Source organism: Mus caroli, chromosome 4 (assembly GCF_900094665.2).
Source record: "Mus caroli chromosome 4, CAROLI_EIJ_v1.1, whole genome shotgun sequence".
In the NCBI taxonomy this organism is placed as follows: domain Eukaryota; kingdom Metazoa; phylum Chordata; class Mammalia; order Rodentia; family Muridae; genus Mus; species Mus caroli.
Window position 1 is genome coordinate 119091976 of NC_034573.1, and position 12766 is coordinate 119104741.

The 12766-nt window shown below is 49.9% G+C and overlaps 1 protein-coding gene across 4 annotated transcripts in view; it reads left to right on the forward strand.

Moving 5' to 3' along the window:
- The first annotated feature begins 200 nt into the window (after positions 1-200).
- The window catches only part of Sync (syncoilin, intermediate filament protein), a 21213-nt gene continuing 8647 nt past the window's right edge, over positions 201-12766 (forward strand). Inside the window, exons 1-3 of one of the 4 annotated variants that reach the window (XM_029476102.1) lie at positions 351-378; positions 1927-2036; positions 6288-7437. In XM_029476102.1, the coding sequence (XP_029331962.1) occupies positions 2035-2036; positions 6288-7437 (1152 nt within the window). In that variant the 5' untranslated portion in view covers positions 351-378; positions 1927-2034. Of the gene's footprint in view, positions 379-1733; positions 2037-6287; positions 7438-12766 lie in introns of those variants that run through there. The other 3 variants (XM_021159397.2, XM_021159396.2, XM_029476101.1) reach the window with 3 other exon arrangements.

Here is a 12766-nt window from a genome sequence, read left to right on the forward strand (position 1 = left end):
GCTCCCCTGGGACCGAACAGCCCCCTCCTCTCCTCACCATGCAACCAGGGCCAGAAGGAAAGGTGGAGAGATGGAAGGAAGGTTCGCGAAGTGCCGCCCCCTCATCCCACCCCACTCCATCCCCTCCCACCCTCTCCCCGCCCCCAGGGCTGCGGGGCCGGCGCCCTCCTCCCGCGGGTGATCGTCCGGCCAAGTGGGCGCGTCCCGCCCGGGCCGCTGGGATCTGGTGTCCGCTGCAGCTGGCAGTGCGGCGGGCGCCGGCACGGGCACAATCGCCGACGGCGTTGGCTATTAATAACACTCCGGGCGAGCCCGGGGTCGCGCAGCCATGGCCAGCCCGGAACCCCTGCGCGGCGGGGACGGCGCCCGGGCCGCGAGGTAGGATCCTCTAGAGCTCGTGTCGCCGCCCAGTAGAACAGGGATGTTGGGTGGGCTCCCATCCCCGACCCGCGGCCCTTTTCCCTTGGCTGTGGGTAGTGGTCATGCCCGGGTGTGGCACGGGGCGGAGCCACCGGGGAAGGGAGATGGGAGGCCCTGGCTTGGGGACCTGACACCTCCGGGGGTCTGTGTCTCTCCTTCCACAGGCTGAGTGCGATTAATCCTTCCAGGCCAGCAACCTGTCAAAATGTAGTTGGCCTAACTGACCAAAGAGTATAAGTTTTGGGTCTTTTTTTTTTTTTTTAAGTCTTATTTTTCCCGTTTCCTATTCACTTGTTAGCGGGGCTAGGGAGAAACCATTTGAGAATTCACTGCATTTGAGCCACTTGGTGCAGGGTTGGGCACCTGCCAGCTTGAAGTTGAGTCTGTTCAGTCAGCTCACTGTCCCTGGTGTGGCTCAGGGTGGAGGCCTAGAGAGGCGGTTGTTCTCCTGGCCAGCAACAGCTGTCCACACTGGAACTTTACCACTGGGGATTGTGGAGTCGTTTTGCCTCTGGTCACATTGTGGCCCAGGGACTTCCCAGTGTATCAAATTATGGGACTACTTCCTGGTAAACCCTGTTGTCACATCAGAAGACAACCCTAAGCTGGGTTCTTAACACATTTTGCCTGTATTCCCTACACACACACTAATAAGCTTGAAGCCAGGCACGAACCTTTGTTTGCATGACATGTAATACACACGTCCAAGTCACAGTCTGATGGACAGCATAAAGGAGTTGCCCAAGTCCTCTGGGACAGAGACAGAGTGGCAGAGGTGTTGAGGTCAGGGACCCCAGCTGGGCCCTGTCCCTCTCTTGCTTGGCCTCCTGTAATCTGCCTCTTTGCCAGCTCAGTAGAGAGGCAGTTAGCCGAGGACAACCTCTGGTCCCAGGGTGCTGTGGCAGCCTGTAAGTCAGGAGGCCTGGGTTCTATACCACAGTCCTGCCACTTGACCTTGGGCGCAACTTCCCCTGGGAGTTCAGTTGTTTTCTTCTTGCCTTCCAAGGGCCCCACAAGTAGCCCTGTCCTCAGGACGTCCGCTCTCATCCAGTGGACAAACTTACCTGTATAACTTAAAGTCACTACTCCTGATGATGAAACTGCATTCCATTCAGAATGTCCTGAAGGCACAAGTTGGTATTGTTGGGATACGGTACCAAGGAGATGGAGTTGCAGCATGTTTAGACATTTGTTAAGTAAACAGATTTTTTTTTAATTAGTTCTTTTAGCCCTGGCCATCCTGGAACTCACTCTGTAGAGCAGGCTGGCCTTTAACTCACTGAAATCCACCTGCTTCTGCCTCCCAAGTGCTGGGATTAAAGACGTGCGCCACTACCGCCCAGCAACAGATGACTTATTTTGGCTGGGAAATGAACCTAGTACTCCTGCCTGCTAGGCAGGTGCTCGCCCCTCAGTCTCAGCCCTAAGCCTAGAAAGATGCTCTGACTATGATATTTCAGAGGCTTTTAGGCTTGTGCTAAATGGGCTAGGTACGGTGGTCTCCAGGCTCCCTCCACTTACAGAACTCAGGTGGGCCTTCCACACTTTGCCCTTTGGCTTGCTGGCCCCTGCATCGAGCGGCGTCATCGATGAGCAGCCTACAAGAGACTATTCATGTAAGTGCTTAGACTAGAGGTTATGTCACTGCAAGGCGGAACATGATGCGGAGGGAAAGCAGGGACTCTGCCCGAGCAGGCAGCTGCACCTTCCCGGTGCTGGCAATTTTACCTTGTCTGGTAGCTCAGGTTGGTGTTTTTAGGCAGCTTGGTATTCAAGAAGTTGCATTTTTCGGCTAGCTCCTTTAGATATTATGGGCTGGGAGGAGTGGGAGGCGTGAAGAGTTGTCACAAGTTCTGGGCTGCCAGGCACTGGGCGGATGGCAAGAGGAATGTGAGCTGAGGCTAAAAACGCTAGGTTAGGGCCACATCTCTGAGATTCCGAGAGCCAGGCATGGATGGATGTAATGGAAGCACTAGGGAGGCTGAGGCCAGTGATCCTTGGGAGGATCATTAAGAGTTCCAGGCCGGGGCTGGTGAGATGGCTCAGTGGGTAAGAGCACCAGACTGCTCTTCCAAAGGTCCGGAGTTCAAAACCCAGCAACCACATGGTGGCTCACAACCATCCATAAGGAGATCTGACTCCTTCTTCTGGAGTGTCTGAAGACAGCTACAGTGTACTTACATGTAATAAATAAATAAATCTTTAAAAAAAAAAAAAAAGAGTTCCAGGCCACAGATTGGAGAGATGGCTCAACAGATAAGGGCACTTGTGGCTCTTGTAGAGGACCTAGATTGGGTTCACAGCACCCACATGGTGTCTCACAGCCATTCATAACTCCAGGGGATCTGATGCCTTCTTTTAACCTCTGAGGGCAGCAGGCATACAAGTGGGGCACAGACATGTACGCAGGCAAAACATCCATAGATATAAAACATTAAAAAAAGAGAGTCCAGGATCAGCTTGGGCCATAGTGAGTACCAGGCCAGCCAGGGCTTTAGAGCAAGACCCTGTCACAAAGGCTTTGCAACTGTGGCATGGAGCAACCATGTGTTAGGCAGCAAATTATGGCCAAGCTTAGCTACAGAGAGGCAAGGAGACCTGTTAGAAGGCTGGCACAGCCAAGCCATGGCGGAGCAAGCCTTTCATCCCAGCACTTGAGAGGCTGAGGCAGGCAGATCTTTGTGAGTTTGAGGCCAGCCTGGTCTACAGAGTGAGATCCAGGACAGTCAAGGGTATACAGAGAAACCCTGTCTCAAAAAGACAACAATACGTGCCAGGCATGGTGGCACACGCCTTTAATCCCCGCACTTGGGAGGCAGAGGCAGACAGATTTCTGAGTTCGAGGCCAGCCTGGTCTACAAAGTGAGTTCCAGGACAGCCAGGGCTATACAGAGAAACCCTGTCTCGAAAAACAAAAACAGAAAGAAAGAAAGAAAGAAAGAAAGAAAGAAAGAAAGAAAGAAAGAAAGAAAGAAAGAAAGAAAGAAAGACAATACAAACAAACCAAAAAGGCTGATATAAACAGACCACAGCTTGGACTAGGGTTCTAATGGTGGAATGGAAAAGGCTGAACAGGGCTGGAGACTTCCTGTGGTAAAGGTCAGTTTGCAGCAGGCTTCTAGTTAACTGACCTGTCTCAGAGGTGAGGAGAACTATAGTCTAGGGCAGCTGAGTTACGGTCAAGCCTGATGACCTGAGTTCCAAGCCCAGAACCTGCACTGGAAGGAGAGAAGTGCCTCTTACAAGCCGCTCTCTGGCTCTCTGACCTCTACATGTGCACTGTGGCACGCACGCCTCCATCCCAGCACACACACATGTACACACTAAATAAAATGTAAAAAGAATATAGATTTGAAGCTGATCTCAACAACCATGTCATCCATTCATTTGTTGTTTTGTTTGTTTGTTTTAATACAAGGACTCAAGGTCTCACTATGTTGCCCTTGCTATGTAGATCAGACTGGCTTAGAACTACATGGAATTAAAGGCCTGCATCAGAATGCTCCACTCATTTTTTTTTCCTCAGAGAGGATGTAGATTCTGATTATCTTCACCTGATGTTTTTGGGGTACCTCAAGCTCAGCTGCCCTCAGATTGTAGTTCTCATGAAGCTGGGGATATGGCTCAGTACTGGTTGGATGAGGCAGACCTCCTTTCAGCCCTAGAAGGAGGAGATGGGGCTCCCCAGGTCAAGCTGGGAAGGTTAGCCATATTAGTGAGCTCTGGGTTTGATTGAGAGACCCTTCCCCAGTGAATGAGGGAGAAAAGGTATTCAGCAAGATTCTCAACATTAGTGTTTGGAGTCCATATGCATAGATGTGCATGTGCACACACATATGATTCTATACACATACAGACTGATTCTGAACTCTCTCTGCTGGTGAGAATGACTTCTGATTCTCCTGCCTCTACCTCCTGAGTGTTGTGGTTACAGGAATAGGCACACATTACCTTTATGTGGTGCTAGGAATCAAGGCCAAGACCTCTGACATGTTCCATGAGCACTCTACCCACTGAGCTGTGGCCTCAGCTATTACTTGTGTGTGTTTGTGTGTTTGCACAATGTGTGCGCCTGTGTAGAGGCCAGAGGTCAATTTTGTATGTCCTCAACGGTCCTTCATAGGATCCCTTGCTGGGTCTGGAGTTCACCAGTTAAGCTAAGCTGGTTAAGGGGTTCTCCTGCCACTGCTATTCAGTGCCAGGCTTACCCCAGGGCTGCGGGGGCCTACACTCAGGTTCTCGTGTTTGTGTGTGGAAAACAGGCACTTTACTGACCCATCTTCTCCTCCCTTTGAGGTTTTTGGTTGGTTGGTTTGTTTGCTTTTAGATTTTATTTATTTATTTAATTTTAAAGGTTTATTTCAGATGCACCAGAAGAGGGCGTCAGATCTCATTATGGGTGGTTGTGAGCCACCATGTGGTTGCTGGGATTTGAACTCAGGACCTTTGGAAGAGCAGTTGGTGCTCTTAACCACTGAGCCATCTCTCCAGCCCTGTTTGTTTGTTTTTTGAGACAGGGTTTCCCTCGATAGCCCTGGCTGTCCTGGAACTCACTCTGTAGACCAGGCTGGCCTCAAACTAGATTTAATTTTTTTAATTTGTTTTTTGCATGTATGCAGGGAGGGAGGCCTGGAGTCAGAAGACAGAGTTGCAGGTGGTTGTGCTGGGACCCGAACTCTGGTCCTTTGCAGGGGCAGCCAGTGCTTTTTTACCACTAAGTCACCTTTCCAGCCTCAACCCTGCCACTTTAATACCTACTCATTTTTTTAGTGTGTGTGTGTGTTTCTGGGACAACCTGTAGAAATCAGTTCTCTCCATTTGGAAGCCAGGGATTGAACTCAGTTTATCAGATTTGGTGGCAAGTGGCTTCATCTGCCGAGCCACTCACTGAATCCCCCCTATTTTGTCAGGGAGTGGCAGATTCTCACAAAACCAGGCTGGCCTTCAGCTCACTTAGTAGCTGAGGCTGGCCTTGCATTTCTGACCCCCCTCCCTCAGCCTGTTGGGATTACAGGCAGGCACTAGTACGGTTGTCTTTCGTTGTTTTACGGGCACAGTCTCTCTATGTAGTCCCAATTGCCCCTGAACATGTGTAGAACTGTGGCACACCCAGCTGTGTCTGAGAGTAAGCTTCCTCTCCTTGAAGTGATGTAAGCGGAGACTAGCCAGTGATGCTATGGTGTCAGGGAATGCGAATGGTGGGCAGTGTGTGGAAGAGGCAGACTGGGGAGGGGAGTAGTGCCTTAGGGTTTCATCGCTTGTGAACCATGGCAACTCTCATAAAGGAATATGTTTAACTGGGGCTGGCTTACAGTTTCAGAGGTTCAGTCCATTTATCATCATGGCTGGAAACATGGCAGCATCCAGGCAGGCAGGGTGCTGGAGGAGCTGAGAGTTCTACATTTTGATCCGAGGGGGGCAGGAGGCGGGTCTTTTCCACTTCTACAAAGCTCAAAACCCACCCCTACACACACTTCCTTTAACATGGCCACACCTCCTCCAATAAGGCCACACCCTCTAATAATGCCCCGTCCCAAGGGCCAAGCATATTCAAGTCCCCATAAGTAGCTAAGAGTACCTGCTGCAGCTAACCGTGAGACAGAGGCCCTGTTGACATGTCAGTGGGGCACAGGCTGCTCTTTCACGGCCATCATCTATCTCTCTTTTTTTTATTTATTTATTTATTTATTATATGTAAGTACACTGTAGCTGTCTTCAGACACTCCAGAAGAGGGCTCCAGATCTCGTTACGGATGGTTGTTAGCCACCATGTGGTTGCTGGGATTTGAACTCTGGACCTTTGGAAGAGCAGTCGGGTGCTCTTACCCACTGAGCCATCTCACCAGCCCCATCTATCTCTCTTGCAGGGAACCACACACCGAGGCGAGTTTTCCTCTTCAGGAGTCAGAATCCCCGAAGGAGGCCAAGACCTTTAACCCAGAGGCCACTCTGTCTTTGGAGGGGACTGTGAACCTAGAGGACATTCTCTATCTGGGGGCATCGGGGGACTTTGAAGAGAGCTTTTATGAAGTAGAATCTGAGAAGCCAGAACAGACACTGTTTATCGACGAATCGAGGCAGCCAGACGAGGCGCTGGGCCTAGAAGAGCCAGGGTGTCCAGAGGAGATGCTGTTTGTGGAGGAATCCGTGAGGCCAGATGAGGTGCAAATTTCAGAGCAGCCTGTGGAGCCAGCTAAGAGCCCAACTGCTTGTGAGGGAGAAATGGTGGCCACGGAGGGAAGCCTGCCAGCTCAACCGATTCCCAACACCGAGGAGGATCCCCTCAGCGTGGAGGACCTGGAGCGTCTGGAAGCTCGTTTCCAGCAGTGTGTACAAGCCGTATCCCAGCTGGAAGAGGAGAGGGACCAGCTAATCCACGAGCTCGTGCTACTCCGGGAGCCAGCCCTGCAGGAGGTGCAGCAAGTCCACCAGGACATCCAGGCTGCCTACAAGCTGCACGCACAGGCAGAGCTGGAGAGGGATGGGCTCAGGGAGGAGATCCGGACGGTGAAGCAGAAGCTGTTCAAGGTGACCAAGGAATGCGTGGCTTACCAATACCAGCTGGAGTGCCGTCAGCAGGACGTGGCTCAGTTTGCCGACTGCAGGGAAGCGCTGACCACTCGGGCAGCCCAGCTCTCAGAAGAACTGACCCAGCTCCGAGATGCCTATCAGAAGCAGAAGGAGCAGTTACAGCAACAACTAGAAGCACCCCCGACCCAGAGCGATGGGCACTTTCTCCAGGAGAGCCGACGGCTGTCCACACAGTTTGAAAATCTCATGGCCGAGAGCCGCCAGGGCCTGGAGGAAGAGTATGAACCTCAGCTGCTTCGGCTCCTGGAAAGGAAAGAGGCCGGGACCAAAGCTCTACAGGACACCCAGGCAGAGATCCAGGAGATGAGGGAGGCTCTGCGACCCCTGGAAGCAGAGGCCCGGCAGCTCCAACTTCAGAACAGGAACCTGGAGGACCAGATCACGCTCGTGAGGCAAAAACGCGATGAAGAGGTTCAACAGTACAGGGTAGGCCCTTGGCTGTGCAAAAGACAATTTTATTATGTAGTTCAGGTTGGCCTGGAGACCTTGAGAAACTTGAGGCCTTCCTGCCTCAGCCCTCTGAGTGCTGGGATCATAGGTGTGTGCCACCACACCCAGCTGAAGGGACATATTTTAGCTCAAGGGAAGTCTGATGTCCTTTTCTCCTTCTGAGACAGGGTTTCTCTGTGTAGCCCTGGCTGTCTTGGAACTCACTCTGTAGACCAGGCTGAACTCAGACTTCCACATCCACCTGCCTCTGCTTCCTGAGTGTTGGGACTAGAGGTGGGGCACACTATACCCAGATAGGTCTAATAATTGGGGTTAGGGGTTACTTACCATCCAGTACTACAGAAAAACCTGTTCTTTTGGGCCCATTCATTCTATTATTATTATTATTACTATTACTATTATTATTAATTCTTTCATATACTATATCCTGACCACAGCCTCCCCTCTCTCCGTTCCTCCTAGTCTACCCCCGCCCCCCCAATTCATTCTATTCTTTTCCTTTCTTTATTAATTTCATTTGGTTAGGGTAGGGTTAGGATTTTTTGTTTTGTTTTTGTTTTTGTTTTTTCGAGACAGGGTTTCTCTGTGTAGCCCTGGCTGTCCTGGAACTCACTCTGTAGACCAGGCTGGCCTCGAACTCAGAGATCTGCCTGCCTCTGCCGCCCAAGTGCTGAGATTAAAGGCATGCACCACCACTCTCGGCCAGCCTTTTGTTAATTTAAAATTTTATTTTTGCTTTATGCATATGGGTCTTTTGCCTACATGTATGTTTGTGTACCTGTGTGCATGCAGTGCCCAAGAAAGCCAGAAAAGGGCTTTGGATACTTTGGATCTGGGGTGAGAGGTGATTGTGAGCTACCATGAGAGTTCTGGGAACTGAACTCAGGTCCTCTGCAAGAACAGCAAGTGCTCTTATCTGCTGAGCCCAGCTCTTATCTATCTACCCCAGCCTCTTGTCAGTTATGTTGACTGTTGGTTTACACAGTCTCGTGTGTGTGTGTGTGTGTGTGTGTGTGTGTGTGCAGTTTGTTGAGGGGTAGGGACTCTGGGGACTGAGCCCAGGGCTTCACACAGGCTAGTCAAACTCTAAATAGCTTTACTCATAGTCCTCTTTTAACTTGAGATAGGGTCTAAGTTGTCTAGCCTAGTCTTGAACTCACCCAGTAGCTCAGGCAGGCCCTGAGTTTGAGATCCTCCTGCTTCAGCCTCCCATGTAGCTGGGATTACAGACCTATGCTACCTGGGTAAAATGGGCTGCCATACCTGGCTTGGATTCTTATATATTTTTTTATAGACAATGAACTGGAGACTCAGTGCAGTCCTTTGAGGTTGGGCCTGACCAGCCCTAGGTGTTTCCATGCTTCCTCTTCAAGTCAAACTGACCTGTGACTCGTGCTTGGCTATAGAGAGGGTTAGAATGGCCCAGTGCAGGAGCTCATTCCATGCTCTGCCAGGCACACTGACCCTCGGAACCACTGATCCAGCCTCCACCTTGAAGCTGTGTGGACTCTGGGATGGAATCTCTTTCTCGGTGTTTTCCATTTTTGCACATGTCACCATATCCCTGTATTCCAGTTATTTTTGATTAATTGTGAGCCAGCTCTAACCCCGTTTTAGAACAGAGTAGGATATAAATACTGAGTGGATAAACATTTGCGTGTGCCGTGGCAGGCTGGGTGGACAGGAGGCAGCGGCTATCTTTACTTGTCTCCTGGTCTGCCACGCAGCTTAGGGGACACAGCAGGCCAATGTCACATGTTGCTAGGCACACTGAGGAAACTTTGCTGTGGGACCTTTTACAGCCACCGGGTTGTTCTATTTGCGGACAGGGTCTCAAGTGGCTCAGACTGGTTTTCTCAAAGTTCCATGTGACCAGGCCCTCCTGCTATCCCTGTCTGCCTACCTCCTGTGTGCAGGCCTTTAATTCACCCTTCTCCTGCCTCAGCCTCCCAAATCCTGGGAGTATCACTCAGCATCATGGCTAACTTGGTAGTTTTGGTTTTCAAAACATATTTCCTTGGATAAACTTTATTTTTTATTTTTTCTACGCCTGGCGTTGGATAAACTTTAAAGTTGTATGTCTTCCCTTAAGAGAAGACTTGAAAATGGTTCCGTTCACTTTGCTGATCTTATTATAGTATTTATGATTTAAAAAATTATTATTATTATTATTATTTTAAAAAGATTTATTTATTAGTATACATAAGTACACTGTAGCTGACTTCAGACACACCAGAAGAGGGTGTCAGCGATCATTACAGGTAGTTGTGAGCCACCATGTGGTTGCTGGGATTTGAACTCAGGACCTTTGGTAGAGCAGTCAGTGCTCTTACCCACTGAGCCATCTCACCAGCCCCCATTATTATTATTTTTTAAAGATTTTATTTATTTTATGCATGTGAGTATACTAGCTATCTTCAGACACACCAGAAGAGGGCATTGGAGCCCATTACAGATGGATGTAAGCCATCATGTGGTTGCTGGGAATTGAACTCAGAATCTCTGGAAGAGCAGTCAGTGCTCTTAACCACTGAGCCATCTCTCCAGCCCTAAAATTATTTTTTATTTTTGTTTTTGAAACAGAGTTTCTTTGCATGGCCTTGGCTGTCCTCTAGCTCTGTACACCAGGCTGGCCTTGAACTCATGATCTTGAGTGCTGAGATTAAAGGCATGCACCACCCGCCACTGGCTTCAGATTTTATTTTTAATCATGTGTATCCTTTGGGTAAGTGCACATGAGCACTGGTACCCTCAGAGGCTAGAGGTGTGGGATCTATGGAAGATGAGCACAGAGGCGAGTGAGAGCTGCCTAATGGGGACCAATCGAATTCAGGCCTTCTGCAAAGGCCATGTATGCTGTTTCTGAAGCAGGGTCTCACTGTTGAGTGTAGAGCGCCTTAAACTCTTGATTCTCCTGCCTCAGCTTCCTGAGTGCTGAGGTTCCAAGGCCTATGCCACCATGACTAAGCCAACTCTCTTTCTGAGCGGGCTCCTAAGTGGTGTTTGCAGGTGACTCACCCTGCTTCATTCTGGTTACTTTTCCAGGCTGCTCCGAGTTTCTTAGGTTGCGCCTGGGCTCTTAGAGTCTGTTAGTTGACACTACCACCTCCATTAGCCATTCATTCACAGTTTCTACGCGTCTAGTGTGATGGAGGCTAAGGTGCTGGCAAGAAAAGGCAGGAAACAGTCAAGGATGAGGTCTTGCTGTTCTCAGAGTCTGCAGTCTGGGAGGGATGCCAGACACAATGAACATTTTCAGGTAATCCAAACATCACTGACATTAATGAAGCTTTCTGAGTTGAGGATGTCGCTCAGGGCTAGGGTGCTTGCTTAGCATGCACAAGGCCCCTGGGTTTGACCTCTGGCACTGCACACCCAAAAAGAAAAAGGCCTGACATGGTGGTGTGCACCTTAATATCAGCATCCAGGATGCCAGGGCAGGTGGAGCTCTGAATTGAAGGTCAGCCTGGTCTGTATGGTGAACTCCAGGTGGCGGGGGAGGGGAGGCGCGAAGGAAGAAAGAAAAGAGAAAAAAAAAAGGGGGTTGCTTGACCTGAGATGGATAAATGTGAACTTCAGTGTGCTAAACCCAGAACCATGCAAGGAAGTAGCGCCTGTAGGTGCTCAATCCTGCCTAAGGAAACTAGGGGGACTGCAGGGTAACCATAGCTAATATGTACTGGATAGAAAGTTCTCTGCAGAGTTCATTTACCTTATATCCCTGCAGGGTATGAAATGTTTGAACGGTGTGCAGAGAGGGGCGTCAGAGAAGCTCTTGGTCCAGCGTCCCACCGTTCCAGAGCGCTGGCCTGAGCGTGTAATCCCGAGTGATAGAGAGCACGCTCTTTCCCTCCACGAAGTGTTTCGGTTGGGCCTTGAATGGATTCACTGACCAGTTAGGTAAAAGTATTCCAGGCAGAGGGGACAGCTCATCTGAGAGCACGGAAAGCAAGCTCAGTGGATCTGAGCCGTAAGGAATGGGCAGGCAGGCAGGGCTGGCTGGAGTCTACGTAAGGATTTCTTTTTTGTGTGTGTATGCCTGTGTGTAGCTATGTTCACCTGCACCTGCTGAATGGCTGTCCTGCTCTGTCACTCTTGATCTTACACCCAGGTCTCTAATAGCATGGAGCTATGTCAGTACTCCTCTCTGCCCCACCCCACCCCCGATTTGGGACCAAAGATGTGTGTGTGGTCACATTTGAGCTTCTTATGACACTTCTGGGGATTTGGACTCACTTCGAATTCATGCATTTGTACCAAGTATTCAACTGCTGAACCCAAGTTTTCACTAAAGTCACACACCCCTCCTCCTCCACTCCAAATAATGCTAAAAAATTATTTTGACGATTTCATGTATATAATATATTCTGATCACAACCATCTTCCCCGCTCTTCTTTCCCCAACCTCTCCCTCTTTCCAGCAAGCGCCCCACCACCCCCATTCATGCTTTTGTTTTTGTGAATGTCTATTTAGAACGTGTAAATGTCTACTTGGAACGGCCGTGCTGTCATTCTCTAACTGCAGAGTGCCAGGGTACTGCAGTGTGGCCTTCTCAGGTTTCGCAGAGAGGTCACAAGAGCCTGTAGCAGGGTGATGCGGAGTGTGAGCTCGGAGCCAAGGCAAATCCCACGGGCTCTGCTCCCTCACAGGTAAAATGGGATCACACCTGATTTTAACTAAGAGGCCAAGAAGCAGAGGAAATGGGACTTCCGGTTGGAGAGATGTCTGGTGGCTGCTGCTTTTGCAGAGGTCATTCTCTGTAGAGACAGAGGGCAGTTTACACCTTCCTGTGTAAATACTGTTTTGACTTGCCTGTTTTAAGTGTTGTCTGGGAGGCTTACAGCTTCTATCTGCTCACCTAAGCCTAGTCCTGGAAGCTTGTAGCCTCTGTACAATCTACTCGAGGCCCAGAATATCTCCAGCCTCTGAGACTTGCTGCTGAAGAAGCAACTCACCCTAGTTCTTTCTCATCAGCTGCTCTGGCTCCGACTGATTCAATCTGGCTTCTCTTGGCTTCTGACTGATTTGCTCTGCTTGGCCTCACACTACTTCAGTCTGTTCGAATCTTCTGACTCCATCTCCTTCTCTGACTCATTCACCTGTGTTTAGTGTGTTTTCTCTAAACTGACCTGGTAGAATTGTCTCCTTGGCCAGGCAGTGGTGGCACATACCTTTAATCCCAGCACTCGGGAGGCAGAGGCAAGCAACTTTCTGAGTTTGAGGCCAGCCTGGTCTACAAAGTGAGTTCCAGGACAGCCACGGCTACACAGAGAAACCCTGTCTCAAAAAACAACAAAACAAAAC